The sequence below is a fragment of the Misgurnus anguillicaudatus genome, chromosome 1, assembly GCF_027580225.2.
Source record: "Misgurnus anguillicaudatus chromosome 1, ASM2758022v2, whole genome shotgun sequence".
NCBI lineage: Eukaryota > Metazoa > Chordata > Actinopteri > Cypriniformes > Cobitidae > Misgurnus > Misgurnus anguillicaudatus.
Genome location: NC_073337.2, coordinates 30,108,239 through 30,122,878, shown reverse-complemented (window position 1 = coordinate 30,122,878; position 14,640 = coordinate 30,108,239). Strand labels below are relative to the sequence as shown.

The following is a 14,640-nucleotide window of genomic DNA, read 5'->3' as shown; positions in this document are numbered from 1 at the left end:
AATGAACAAAAGAACTACACAGAACTACAAAAACGGACCACAGAATACAGGACTTCAAACTAAGAGACATGACAAGTGAAAACACAGAACTGGATCATTACAGAGACAATGAAGAGCACAGACCTTGTGTTGAAGGGAAGAACAGAGTCCAATTTATATTTATTTTCATAGCAGGAAAAACTATAGTCAATGAAAGTCAATGGGTACCATTAGCTGTGTGTTTACCATCATTTATCAAAACATCTTTTGTGTTCAGTGTTCTTGAGTTCAGTCAAACATTAATTTAAAACACTATTGCCTTATTATAAACCAGTTTCTTTCCGGTCATCTGCATATAAAAGCTGTTATTAAGAATGAACAGAGGTTTGGATGTTGATGTTTTGCTTCATTTAAAGTAAACATTATGATCAGTGTTTGCTTTAGTTGGACTCTTGACCTTTACTTTGGAATATGTTGGTTATAGATGAGTTTATTAAGAGCTGATATTATCCATCATTATTTTACATTAGTCAATACATGGATTAATCTCAGTCTTCACTGCATTTCATTACACAAACATCTATCACTGGCTATGTTTACAAAAATGTTGTCAATCCGACTGAATTTAATCCGATTGAAGGTTACGGCAATATAGTTTACATGCACCCTAAACTTTGCAATCTGATTAAAATGTTTGTTTACATGTACATTCTATATACTCTAAATCGAACGTCTGTGCAAGTGCACAGCCTTGGTTGCCACAACTTGCCAGATTTGCGTATCAAAACCATTCAAATGGACATTCAAAACTAGCCCAAAAGCATCTCAATAACTGTCCACGCCCAAATATCAACAAAATTATTTCATCTTTAACCCGCAGAAAAGTTTAAACAGTAGCCCAAATCTAAACTCGAAAAAAGCAGAGGACTTTACAATTCCACGCTGTGGACAGCATCTGATTATTTGGTTGCATGTAAATGTACCTAGTGTGTCAGAGATTAAAGAATCAGATTCAACTGAATGATTCTAAAGAGAAGAATCAAAGAAAACTATAAACTAATTTGATTCCCTTAAGATTCAGAGGTAAATCTCATTAAACTCTGATATGAGCTCAAAATCTTTATTAATCACACATAAAAGAGAACAGAAATGACATCTGATGAGTAAATATCATGAACTTTAACCCACTCTCCAAATATAACTAACACATTCATTTCATATAATTCAACAGTTATTAAAGAAACATAAGAAAAGATATTGTGTCAGGAGCTTGATGGAATATAGAAAACAGAAAATATAATTTTTTAGTATACATGAATGATTCTGAACTAAGGCATAATGTTGTATTTAAATTATGTTTATAAATGGACCCTACTTTAAAGAACAAAAGAAACAAAATCAGAAAATTAACAAATATTAAAAAGCAGTGATAGACACAAATTATTTTATTCATCATATCTGATGCAGATGAAGTTGAGTTTGTGAGATTGAGGAAGACTGATCCAGAGATGATCTCCTCCAGACTGAACTGCTCCAGATTTCACTTCACGGTCACAGTCGTTCACTGCTGTTTCATTCCCTGGAGCCCAATTCTGATAGCAGACCATCTCTCCATTCACCCAGAACCAAAGACCAACAGCACAGGAGTGACGTAACCCCATCCACACAGCGTCAGTAGAGGACTGATGAATCACTTTAGTCACCGTGAACTGAATCTTCTCTGAATCAACTGAAACCAGATCCACATGATTCTCTCTGCAGTATCTCAGAGCTTCAGACCAGCTCAGACTCTCATTGATCAATATCAGATTATCTGAACACACAACAAACACAAACTACACATCAGATCAAAACAAACATACACAACAAATACTGAACTGAGATCATTTTAATAATGAAGAAACTTCTGTCATCAAACACACATTGACTTTTATTATTCACCTTCATGACACACAAATGAATGAGATTCACTGCAAACCACATCATGCCATTGAGCCTGATCTGTCACACTGACTGCTGTACAATACTCAGAATCACCAAGATTACTATTAGGTTGAGTAGACCACCAGTATCTGAATCCAGATTCACTCTTATCTGACCACTCCCATGAGTCACTGAACAGACCAATCCAGACTTTATTTATGTCATTGTCATTCATGATCTCCTGAATCTCAGTCTGATTCCTCACACTGATCAGATCAGTATGATGCTCTCTGCAGATAGACTGAGCGTCTCTCCATGATACTGAAGAATTATCAATGATGAATCCTTTACTGCTCTCTGTTTAAGAAAATAAAAATTGTTTCATGATTTACTTTGACTCTTACTACACTTACAGTATAGATGTCAATCTACAGAAACTCTTTACTTATTCAACTCTTGATTCATTACAAAACACTTTCAATGTTTGTAAATAAAGTTAAGTTAATAAACTGATCTGAGTGTTTTGTAGTTTGTTGTAGTTTACAGAAGAGTGAATGTGTCAAACATAATCTCACATGATATTTGTGTTTGTGTGATGTTTATTATTGTTGTCTTGTAAAGTTTACATCTGATGATGTTTTGTTAAGTGAAGGTTTGATGTTATTTTATGAAGCTTCACTCACCATTGTAGCAGATGAAACTCGTGTTCACTTTACAGTCTTGATGATAACATGATCCACCCTTTATATAAACACAATGACCTGAACCATTTGAGTCTCCATTAGACCAGTTTGTATAATTCACAGGATCACCCAGAGACCACTTCCATTTATAAACACCTGTATTCTTCAATCCAATCCAGAGATACACATCATGAGTGGTATTCAGCAGACTGTAATCTATACTCTTTATCAGTTGATTCATGTCGTTCATGTCGTTGATGTTGTTGACTGTGGCCAGATCTGTGTATTTTTCTCTGCAGTATCTCTGAGCTTCAGTCCAGGTTTTATTCATGTTTATATAGTGATAGCGGTGCTGGATGCATTCAGATAATGAACAGAGAGCTATAAAGAAAGAGTTTGAGTCAAATCTCATGAGATTATAAAACAAACATAAAACCACAAACACAAACTCACCGATGAGAAGAACGCTGAAATATAAAGTTTGAGACATTTCTGAAAAACAAACACATTGAAAACATCAGATGTTGATTTATTCTGTTTGTTCATAATTCTGATCATCACAATAAATTCATTCATTTAAATGTCTAAACTATTTTAATGTGTAGGAAATAAAGATGAGAATCTGATATTAAAGCTGTTAAATGAAGCTAAAAGTTAACATATCTTCAGTAACTCTTCATCAATTCTTTATAAAGTTTCATTAAAAGTCATTAAACATTAATACACAATCCTTATAAAACACTGTGATATCATAAATATTATTTTAAAGTAAATCAAGTTCTTACTTTTGAGTTTGTGTGTTTTTCTCCCGAATCTTCTGTTTGTCTGTCTGTGATGTTTATCAGTATGTCTTTATTATATTATATCTCATCATCATTTTCATATTTCAGTTCCTTGATGTTTTATTACACATATATTACTTTTGCATGTTATTACTGTAATGACAGATATGAGACGCAAGTTCATTCCCACTATTTGCATATTAACATGAGTGTCAGTTATACAGCTTTATATATTTAACATTATTACTCTATTCAATTCCTTAACTGTTAGCACTATTTCATTATAAAGTCAATTATTTTATATCAGAGACAATAATGTTTTCATAATATCACACTTATTGATCTATCACAGTATAAATGAGTCTTCATACATGTACTTATATCACAGGTCTGTTGAATGCTTCATTCTGATTGGTTGAGAAATATTCCACAGGTGTTGATTGTTTATTTGTAAACTGCACACCTAACATGTCAAGTGTCTTTAAATATAACCACCAGAACAATGTCTATGGTAACTGTGAGGAATAATTCAATAATTCAACGACCCACCACAATTGTTTCTTACAAACAGTACAGTATCATTATGTTGGTAGATTAACATTTAAAAAGATAGTTTGGGGATCTTTGTCATCATGACTGGTGTGTGTTTTTCCCCGGAAATCCAAAGGTGTTTTTTTTTTTTTTTTGATGCAGGAATAGTGTGGATTTTGTAGAAAGATATCATTAAAATTCAAGTTTTGACAAACTTCATTTGAACGAGGAAGAGAGCTGAATGTGTGAACACTCATTTCACGGTTAGTGTCAGTTTTACCATTACTCTCCAAAAGAATGAATAAGGAATAAAAGTGTTGGTGATGCCCTGCCAAACATTACCCATCAATCTTCTTTGATTGTGTGTGCGTCAACTTCTTGTTAATACAGACTTTGTTCTTCCCTTCATTATTACAGTGAACTTTTAAAGCTACTCCATGTTTGCCAGTAAAAAACTACAAAGCTCTCGAAAACGTCTTGTTTGTGATTGTTGACAGAAGCCTTCAAGAAAACAACAAGTCTGCTGTAGCTGTCTGTGGCTCTCCTGATTTTGCCAAGTGGTTGATGTCCTCAGGGAAACATTATGTTGACCCTGGAACAACATTTCAATCAGCCAATCAGATATCAGAAATAAGATTTGTTTTAAGTTTAAGCTTACAACCAAGATTAGCTGTTTCTAGACCATTGTTTTTTTACTTATCATGTCCCTCTGATTTTAGGGTTTGGTTATGGTTGGGATTTGGGGTAGGTTTAGGTTTTATTTAGAAAAATGTTGTCCTTGGGTCAACACAATATGTTGACCTGAGGACATCAACCACTCGGCAAAATCAGTTCGAGCAGCTGTCTGTGCCGCTGTGTATGACGATTTGCCACCTTGAGAGAGGTTGTTAAAACAACATATTGTAGCATGGATTAAAGTAATATTTATGTAACATTTATACATATACTGACCCTCATCTTCGAAGAATTCAAGGTACAGTATCGGTTTTAGTTATGAGATTGCGAACTGTAACCAACCTTAATTTCGAAAAGCAATGAGAAGCTACAGTAGCTGCCACAGGACAAACATGTCATCTCACAGACAACGTAGAGACGATGCACTCTGTAAAACAGTTTATTCATTTACTGTAGAAACATGACAACGACTTCCATGTAAATGTATGTAGATACATTTTATTTGACATAAAATAATGTATGAGGCTGTTTACACTTGGCATTAACATGCGTTTTCATCGATCGGATCACAAGTGCATGACGTTAATGCCAGGTGTAAAATTGTTCAAAACGTTTTCAGCTCGTCCACTTTCAACTACATTCAGAGGTAGTCAAAACCCCTTTCGATCTGATTGCTTTTGTAGTGTAAACGCAAATGTGGTTGAATGTGTTCGAACAGCCACACGCGACCGCCTTCTCTCTAATCTGAGGTACTCAACACAATCTTTTACGTTTTTTTTACATCAGGCGCGAACATATGGTTAACAGCGCTATTTTAGCCTTTCATTGATATAACTAAAGCGGCAGATCTCCGTAGTTTTGTTTTGCAAGCGTGTGAAAGTTGCGCAATCATATTTCATCAATTGCGCTGAAAATTCAGAGAAAGCTCTAACATATACATGAACAAAACACTGTGCGGCATGTTTACTTGCTAAACAAGCAGGGAACTCTGACATAATATTAGTTTGCGTCCATATAAACTCATCATTACTCCCGCTCGTGTTTGAATGACAGCAGATAGACTCGCCCATCATCTTGACAGACCACCCCCTCACAATATTCAGGACAGAAGTGGTCGAAAGTGGACAAAAGAGATGGATTTAAATACCAGGTGTAAACGTAATGTGTGTCTCTCTCGTCCACTTGTGATCCGATCAATGAAAACACATCTTAATACCAAGTGTAAACAGACCCTTAAAAACATGACAAGAGAAAACACAGAACTGGATCATTACAGAGAAGACAATGAAGTATCCTTGAAATTGAGGGCGTTTTCACATCTGTAATTCGGTTCATTTGGTCCGGACCAAAAGCAAAAAATGACATTGTAACTTTTTTAGCAGATTTGGTTCCATTTCACACCACACTGATTGCTCTGATCCGCACCAATTGAAACGAACCAAAATTCTGTCATGTAATAAGATCAACATCACTCATTGGCCACATGTATTTGAACGTATTTCCTAAACGGCTTCACGATTGGTCAGAATCAACGTGCGGCAAATTCCGAAGGAACCCCCGGAAGTAAACAAAAGAAGGATACCGCATACTGCCATACTATATAGTGGGCAAAAAGAAGTAGGTGGACTAATAGTATGTCAGATTCAACAGAACACTTCTAAAGAGAAGAATCAAAGGAATCTAAACTCACATGATTCACCTAAGATGCAGAAAAAATTTAATTTAACTGTGATATGAGCTAATAATCTTTATTAATCAGACATGAAACAGAACAGAAGTGACATCTGATGAGTAAATATCATGAACTTTAACCCACTCCCAAAATATAACTAACACATTCATTTCATATAATTCTACAGTTAATAAAGAAACATAAGAAAGATATTGTGTCAGGAGATTAACATAGAAAATATATTTTTAGTATACCCGAAATTATTCTGAACTAAGGCATAATATTGTATTAAATCTGTTATATGTTTATAAATAAACCCAACTTCTAAAGAACAAAACTAAATCAAAACCAGAAAATTAGAAAAATGAAGTGATAAACACAAATGATTTGATTATTTTCTGCTGCAGATGAAGTTGAGTTTGTGAGATTGAGGAAGGCTGATCCAGAGATGATCTCCTCCAGACTGAACTGCTCCAGCTCTGTGTTCAATGTTACAGTCCATCAGATTTGTTTCGTTCCCTGAAGCCCAATTCTGATAGCACACGGCCTCTCCTCGTATCCAGATCCAGAGGTTCATTTGGCAGTAATAGTGTAACCCCATCCACACGGCGTCAGTAGAGGACCGATGAATCACGTCTGTCACCATGAACTGAATCTTCTCTGAATCAACTGAAACCAGATCCACATGATTCTCTCTGCAGTATCTCAGAGCTTCAGACCAGCTCAGATTCTTCTGGATCAATATCAGATCATCTAAACACACAACAAACACAAACTACACATCAGATCAAAACAAACATACACAACAAACACTGAACTGAGATCATTTTAATAATGAAGAAACTTGTCATCACTGTCATCAAACACACATTGGGTCCTATCATACACCCGACGCAATGTGGCGCAGTGCGCAACGCAATCCTGGCTGATTTTTTGTATATGATGACTCTGTACCTGTGGATATCATATGGTGAGATTAGAACCTTTTTAAGTAATGCTTTTTAAAAAATCCATGGTGCTGTCCGAGTGCTGAAACGGCTCTCCGCACGTCTGTAAATTCTTTATCGCTGGTTTGTATTTTTAGATTACAAACCTTTTCTTGCATATTTGCTAATTGTTTAATGAGATTACAATGATTATGTAGTATATCAATACATTTACAGCATTAACATGCTAATTTTACTTCCATGACTGAAAGAAAACACAAAAAAAAAAAAAACCCATTACTCACTATGAGAATAGGAACAAGCCTTTTAGGCCGTGCGCTTGAAGCATAAATCATTGTTACAGTCTGTAAATTAGCAAATGTGGGTTCGGACACGCCTGTTTAGACCGTGCGGCATGCAGTTTAGACAATGTGTTTAGATTGTTAAAATAGGGCCCATAGACTTTTATTACTCACCTTCATGACACACAAAGGTCTGAGAGTAAGTACCACTGTAGTCATTAAATTGTCCATGTACTGTCACAACAACTGCTGTACAATCTTCAATACCACCATAATTATTAGGTTCACCAGAGCTCCAGTCTCTGAAGGTGGAGTCACTCTTGTCTGACCACTCCCATAAGTCACTGAACAGACCAATCCAGGCTTCAGATATGTTTGTGTCATTCATGATCTTCTGAATCTGTTGATTCTCAGTCTGATTCCTCACACTGATCAGATCAGTATGATGCTGTCTGCAGAAGATCTGAGCGTCTCTCCATGATACTGAAGAATCATTAATGATGAATCCTTTAATGCTCTCTGTTTAAGAAAATAAAGATTGTGTCATGATTTACTTTGACTCTTACTACACTTACAGTATAGATGTCAATCTGCAGAAACTCTTTTATGATTATACTCTTCTCTCTCCCTCTATCTTTGTGTGTGTGTGTGTGTGGGTGGGTGTGTTTGTGCACGCTGTGAGGCAGTGTCGATGGAACTGTTTGCATGAGATTTTTCCTTTGTCGGTTTGAATTTTTCATTCCCTTTTCTGTTTATTTTTTTGCAAGTTGTAGGGTTAAAGTGATTTGCTTATCTCTGACTTTCAATTTGTGTATTTTCACTGAAGCTTGCAGTGTAGTGCTGTGCTTTCTTTTGGAGATAGAGACTGTTTCATCCCAGAGACCCCGTGTGGAAGGAACAACACGTTGAACTGACCAGCGTAGTGGAAAGGGACTATTTACCTGTAATACCAGTGTGACTCGTGGAGCCCTCGCTGACCCCGAGTGTGGGCGGTGGTGAACTGTGTTGGAGATCTGCCAGGGTAACGTACGGGTATTCCATTGTTTGGGCCGTAGGCCCGCGTGTGAGCAGTCTTGTACATCGCCATCTGTTGTGCGGAGCCACTTCAGGGAGTTCGCCCCTGCGCAGTGTCCCCGGAAGTCAGCACGGGAAGAGTGAGCGTTAGGGAGGCGTTCGGCCCCGCACGCCCTGTCTGTGACGGCCCTGTAAGTCCGCCGCCCCCGGGCTAAGCATTGGGTGAGTGAACCTGTGGAGAAACCAGAAGGACCTCAGTCTGTGAGTCACGCACTTCTATGAATGTTAACTAACTTATGCTCCTAACAAACCTGTGCAGAAAGATCCCAAGCCCCAGTCTGTGAGTAACGTATGCTATTTGATGATTACTTACCTCTGTCCCTAGTGAACTTGCGGAGAAACCAGAAAGACCTCAGTCTGTGAGCCATGCACTTCTATGAATGCTAACTTACCTCTGCTCTCAGCAAACCTGTGCAGGAAGAGATAAAGCCCCAGTCTGTGAGTAATGTATGCTATTGGATGATTACTTACCTCTGTCCTTAGTAAACCTGTGGAGAAACCAGAAGGACCTCAGTCTGTGAGTCACGCACTTCTATGAATGTTGACTTATCTCTGCTCCTAACAAACCTGTGTAGAAAGATACCAAGCCCCAGTCTGTGAGTACCGTATGCTATTGGAGGATTACTTACCTCTGTCCTCAGTGAACCTGTGGAGAAACCAGAAAGACCTCAGTCTGTGAGTCATGCACTTCTATGGATGCTAACTTACCTCTGCTCTCAGCAAACCTGTGCAGGAAGAGATAAAGCCCCAGTTTGTGAGTAACGTATGCTATTTGATGATTACTTACCTCTGTCCCCAGTGAACCTGTGGAGAAACCAGGAAGACCTCAGTCTGTGAGTCACGCATGTTATGAAGGTTAACTTACCTCTACTTACAGTAAGGCCGTGAGGAGGAGCAAAAGTATCCCAGAGTCCGGTGAACCTACCTCTGAGCTGTCCACTGACCCCGGGCTGCTGTACGGCCTCGACTTCTGTTCCAACGTGGCTCGTAAAGAAGCCCTGTGGGCGAGAACAGGAAAACACGCCTGAGATACAGCCCCTACGAGTCCGCCGGCAAGTAGTTGGGAACCACCTAGCCTACTATTCATTGTGTCTTCTGTGTTCTGCCTCCAGGACGAGCGGAGGGTGCCACGGACAGCAGGGAACCCTCAGACAGGAACCCCACCCTCTTCCGTCTTGTGGAATTCCGTCTTGTGGAATTCCGTCTGAAATCAGAAGAAGAGAAAGAAGTGTTTTAAATTGCCCTTTCCCCTTTCCTTCCCCTACTTTTAACTATTTAATAAAGTTGTATTTTAAAACATAGTATACTTGTTCGTCTGGTCATTGGGGTGGTCTTGGGAACCTCCCCGAGGTGGAAACTAGGAAGGGGCGTGACCCTTCAGCTATCTCGGGTCCGCTCCGACCTGTGACAGATGCAAAGTTACTTTTAAATGCAGCCTTAGATAGTGTTCTAAGTAGTTTTGAACGCAAGTTTATTTAAAAAAAAATACAACTTTTGGCATTAAACAGTTTCATATCCAAAAATGATGTTTGTATATGGCAAGACATGATAACCACAGGGTTTTATAGGACCAACCTGCTAGGCATCGTCGTCAACGAAGTCCATTTAACTTATAAATGGTAAGTGATATTTATTATCATATTGTCATTATGCCTGTACTGTGGTTGTCACAGTGCCAGTAAGCTGTGCTGTTTTTCAATATCAATATACAGCTACCAGTTTAGTTGCATAGCTTTCAGCTGTGTGCACACGTACCCGATAAAAGTTGTTTACGTTTGAATTGATGTCACTCTACATATGTCATCTGTTATAATTGAAACGATTGGCTATGAGCTACGTACAGACGCTTTTGATACATTCATAGCGCCCAATAAACGGCTCTGGGCATTCATAAACCACGCCTCAAATATGAGAAAATGAGCATGTGTTTCCCAGACCACGTCTCATTCTCTATGAGACTGGTCTGGTGTTAGCCAGGGTAGAATAATGCAATCGACAATTGGCAATCATTTCTTTCTTACTGACAGTTGTATGGTTGATGATTTGATTGAATTCGGTCTTACTTTTATGGATACTTTGGTTCCAGTACTGCCTTTGTTAAGTCCTTCTAAAAAGGTTCCCTTCTCCAAAGTTCCTCCTTTTGATAAGAACGAAATGTTGGAGTCGTTACTCCAAATGTCTGGTAAAATAATAAGTCCAATTAAGATGATTTCACTTGTTTGCAAAAACCCTGACTTAAAACATGTAATGTCTTTTCTGAGGCAAGCTTTCGTGATTTTGAATAATCAAAATGAGTCCCTTAAGGGGCATGCACACCAAAACCTTTATACACTGAGTCCTTTGGTAGCTGTGACATTTGAGCTGTGAGCCCGTTGGATGTTGTGATATTTGTCCCGCCCTTCCTCCACTGTGATTGGATGGCCGTGTGAGATCTGACATTGACAAGCGGAGCTTTTTACCCAAAGTTGAATCTTTTTCAACTCTCGGTGCTCAGCGTTAAGCACAGAAAAACCACTGAGCGCTGTTTCTTAAAAAACGCAGAGCTTCCATTTGAAATAAAACATATGCCGGCCGCAGGCGTAAAAGCTTTGGTGTGATGCCCCCTTAATCTTTCAGCAAAATTAAAACTCAATGGGAAAGATTACTCTATTTTTATTACTTCAAATTTATTAAAATGTTTAGTTTGCACAGATGCGCAAGTCTGTTTTTTATTTAAAAAACTCTAATTATTTCTCCATCTAAATAAATATATAATCAGATATTCGTTTAAAATTTCAAATAACAGTATGTTCTATTTAAAAAAAAACTGTTTTGACCAATAGTTCAAAACAAGCAATATGATTTTAAATAATAAGGTAATAAGAAACTATTTGTCACGGAGTGACTTTACACCAGCGGAACCAAAATGGCGGAACCAGTTCCACCCGGACCCATTCCACCAAACACCAAGCTGGTTCCGGCCAACTCCGGGTAAACAAATCACAACAAATCGTAACAGGTGTGCGAAGGAAGCGTGACGAGTGGTGATTGGGCATTGGAGAGAAGAGACTCATAAAAAGGGCGTTGAAGAAGCCGAAGGAAGCAGTTGTTCCGGGAGTGCTGTTCCGGGAGTGCTGTTCCACGAGTGCGCTTTGGGAGCCCGCTGGGTGGCTGTGAAAGGGGGACGGGTGAGGGGAAGCCGAAAAACCGAAACCAAGAGTCAAGTCGAGCGTCTGGAGAAAAGGAAGCCAATGGCGGATGGAAAGTAACCTTCAAGAAAGGGGTCGAAAAGCCACATTGATCTGGCGTTCGCGGAGAAGCAAAGCGGAGAGAGTATGGGGGCTGAAGGGACGAGTCTGAGGAGAGAGTTTTTCCGGCAGGCACTGTGAGTGAGGCGGAGGTTTCCGGTGTGTTGGAGAGACGCGATGATGTGGATTTGCAGGCTGGGCGAGGACAAGACAGAGAATTGGGCGAAGAAAAGACAGAGCTAAGTGGTCATTAATTTATTCTGAAGTATCTTTTCTGATCTGACTGTATATCTTGAAGAGCTTGTGTATGTTGAGAGGACATAGGAAATGGATTGAAGGGGAGAATCGGCGGAGAAGAGGAAAGAGTAGGCTTAAGGATCGTTGGTCTGAACGTTCTCATGTGGTTGTCCCCAGTCTCTCGATTATCCAGGACTACAAATCTGGCCCAACGTTGTGATTCAGACCATATATCACTGTGAGTGTGTGGAGTGCGGTGGGTGAGTCTTTTTGATGTGTATACACTTGGACAATTGCAGTGCTGTGTTGTTGTCAGTGTTGTCAGGATCACCTCCTAGGCCGAAGAAAGAGCCTTGTGTCGGAAGAGCAGAGTGGTGGTGCTGAACAGCTGCTTTATATACATACATGACCATGACCTGTGAAGCTCCTTCCCACCTGGCGTGGTATTGTGGCTGTGGAGAATGCCAGCCTATGCCCAGTTTGTGTGTCTGCCCATCCACTTGCCTGGTTGCTTCATCATACGCCCTAAGCTAAAAGCCCAATGTATTCACCTGCATACCCCTGCATGCCCAAAGCTAAACACCCAGTGTACACACCTGTATACTTACCTGTACTCCCAAAACCAAGAGCCAGTGTTCTCCCCCCGTAAACTTCCCTGTACGCCCAAAATTCAGAGCCCAGTGTACATACCTGTATACCCCTGTACGTCCAGAGCTAAAAGCCAATGTACTCACCTGTATGCATTCCTGTACTGCCAAGGGATGAAGGCCAGAGGACTGAACTATTTTTAAGTATTTAAATCCCCCTAATTGTGTTTTTTAATATTTAATAAAAATTGTTACATTTTATTTTCTTTGTTTGTCTGGTCATTGGGGTGTTCTGGGACCTCCTCGGGGTGGAAACGGAAGGAGGAGCGTGACCCGCGATAGGGGCGGTCCGCTTCTCACCTGTGACACATTTGATTCAAATGTTTAAGTAGTCATTTATTTACTTTATATTTATGTTAATTGGAATTCATATCATTGTAATATTCAGTTTAAATGTTACATTTTCATAAACATTTTTCAACTTAAAGTTATTAAAAGATCATCTGTTGCCATTCCTTTATAATTAGAGTGCAGCATTTTATCAAGCTTTTCTGGTCTTGTGTAATTAAATAAAACAAAATAAAACTAAAAGGGTCAATGTTTTACAGTTGGGTTAAAAGAAGTTTGATATTAGATTTTTTAAACAACCCCCCCCCCCAAAAAAAAAAAAACGTGGATTTCTAAATAAGAGAGGAGCATGTAATTCATGTCATTTCATAGATTGCACTCATTCACTTTACACACACATTGTTCGTGCTTTAAGCGGCTTATAAATTAGGGCTGTTCCAGCAAAACATGATTGTGTCTGGCCGAATATTTTTTCTGTTATTAGGATGAATTTGTTATTCGTTTTGAAGCCATTATCCGTGCCCTTCCAAATAATGTATTCGGCTTAGGGCACATCCCTAGTGTGATTAAAACGCCACCCCCAGTTATGCCACCCTGCTGCCGGGTTTGACCCAAGTCCACCTTTGCAAGTGGGCCAGGGCGCTATTAACCAAACCATGTCTAAGCACATATGGAGCAGTCCAACTAGTCAAACGAACCAGGCTTTGAGGGTCAAACATGCTCAGATGTGGTTTGGATAATGTGAATGCTCCCTGGGAGAATAGCTTCACTCACCATTGTAGCAGATGAAACTCATGTTCATATTACAGCTCTGATGACGCCATGATCCATCTCTCATATAAACACAATGATCTGATCCATTTAAGTCTCCATTAGACCAGTTTGTATATTTCACAGGATCACCCAGAGACCACTTCCATTTATAAACACTTGATCTATGCAGTCCAATCCAGACATGTGTAGTCAGACTGTTTTTCACACTCATCATCAGCTGATTTAGGTCATTGTTGTTGTTGACTGTGGCCAGATCTGTGTAGTTTTCTCTGCAGTATTTCTGAGCTTCAGTCCAGGTCTTCATCATGTTTATGTGGTGATAGCGGCGCTGAATGCATTCAGATAATGAACAGAGAGCTATGAAAGAAAGAGTTTGAGTCAAATCTCATGAGATTATAAAGTAAACATAAAACCACAAACACAAACTCACCGATGAGAAGAACGCTGAAATATAAAGTTTGAGACATTTCTGAAAAAGAAACACATTGAAAACATCAGATGTTGATTTATTCTGTTTGTTCATAATTCTGATCATCACAATAAATTTAACATAAAATGCAATGTTAATCTTTACACCTCACCACCAGTTTATAACAAACATGATCTCATGGAAATCTGTGTTACAGTCACAGAAAATTTTATCGGGAAAAAAACATTGAGAAAACGATACATAAAATGACACAATAAATCCGTAGGAGTGACAAGGAAAATCCGTGCTCTCGTCACGGAGAAAAGCTGAATTCCGTGACATGGACACGGATAAAGTGATCAAATTTTCTGGGGGATAATCTGCGTTCAGGCCAATTACCAAGCTCAGAGCCCTCTTCCTGGACAGCACGCCAAATACATTTACCATTTTAACCTAATAGAAATCACTGTGGCTCGGAAGTGAGGCTGCATAAACTTCATAACTTTTAAGC

The 14,640-nt window shown here is 38.9% G+C and overlaps 2 protein-coding genes and 1 pseudogene across 2 annotated transcripts; all 3 read right to left on the bottom strand.

Annotated features, from left to right (window-relative positions):
- The window catches only part of LOC129431932 (uncharacterized), a 496,207-nt pseudogene that overhangs the window by 318,101 nt on the left and 163,466 nt on the right, over positions 1–14,640 (bottom strand).
- On the bottom strand, positions 1,169–3,134 carry LOC129431969 (C-type mannose receptor 2-like). The gene is made up of 4 exons (XM_073869496.1): positions 3,039–3,134; positions 2,582–2,966; positions 1,921–2,252; positions 1,169–1,792 (listed from the first exon to the last, which is right to left on the bottom strand). The coding sequence occupies exons 1-4, from the start codon at positions 3,073–3,075 to the stop codon at positions 1,425–1,427; spliced, it is 1,122 nt and encodes a 373-aa protein (XP_073725597.1). The 5' UTR covers positions 3,076–3,134; the 3' UTR covers positions 1,169–1,424.
- On the bottom strand, positions 6,445–14,193 carry LOC129431893 (C-type mannose receptor 2-like). The gene is made up of 5 exons (XM_073867381.1): positions 14,151–14,193; positions 13,717–14,077; positions 12,620–12,624; positions 7,648–7,980; positions 6,445–6,998 (listed from the first exon to the last, which is right to left on the bottom strand). Exons 1-5 carry the CDS (start codon positions 14,185–14,187, stop codon positions 6,637–6,639), a joined length of 1,098 nt encoding a protein of 365 aa, XP_073723482.1. The 5' UTR covers positions 14,188–14,193; the 3' UTR covers positions 6,445–6,636.

Coding starts and splice junctions, on each gene's coding strand:
- LOC129431969 (XM_073869496.1), bottom strand. CDS start 3,075: ATGTCTCAAACTTTATATTTCAGCGTTCTTCTCATCG. Junction 2,253..2,581: donor TTCATCTGCTACAATGGTGA/GTGAAGCTTCAT, acceptor AACAGAGAGCAG/TAAAGGATTCATCATTGATA. Junction 1,793..1,920: donor TTCATTTGTGTGTCATGAAG/GTGAATAATAAA, acceptor TTGTGTGTTCAG/ATAATCTGATATTGATCAAT.
- LOC129431893 (XM_073867381.1), bottom strand. CDS start 14,187: ATGTCTCAAACTTTATATTTCAGCGTTCTTCTCATCG. Junction 14,078..14,150: donor TTTCAGCGTTCTTCTCATCG/GTGAGTTTGTGT, acceptor TTTCTTTCATAG/CTCTCTGTTCATTATCTGAA. Junction 6,999..7,647: donor GACCTTTGTGTGTCATGAAG/GTGAGTAATAAA, acceptor TTGTGTGTTTAG/ATGATCTGATATTGATCCAG.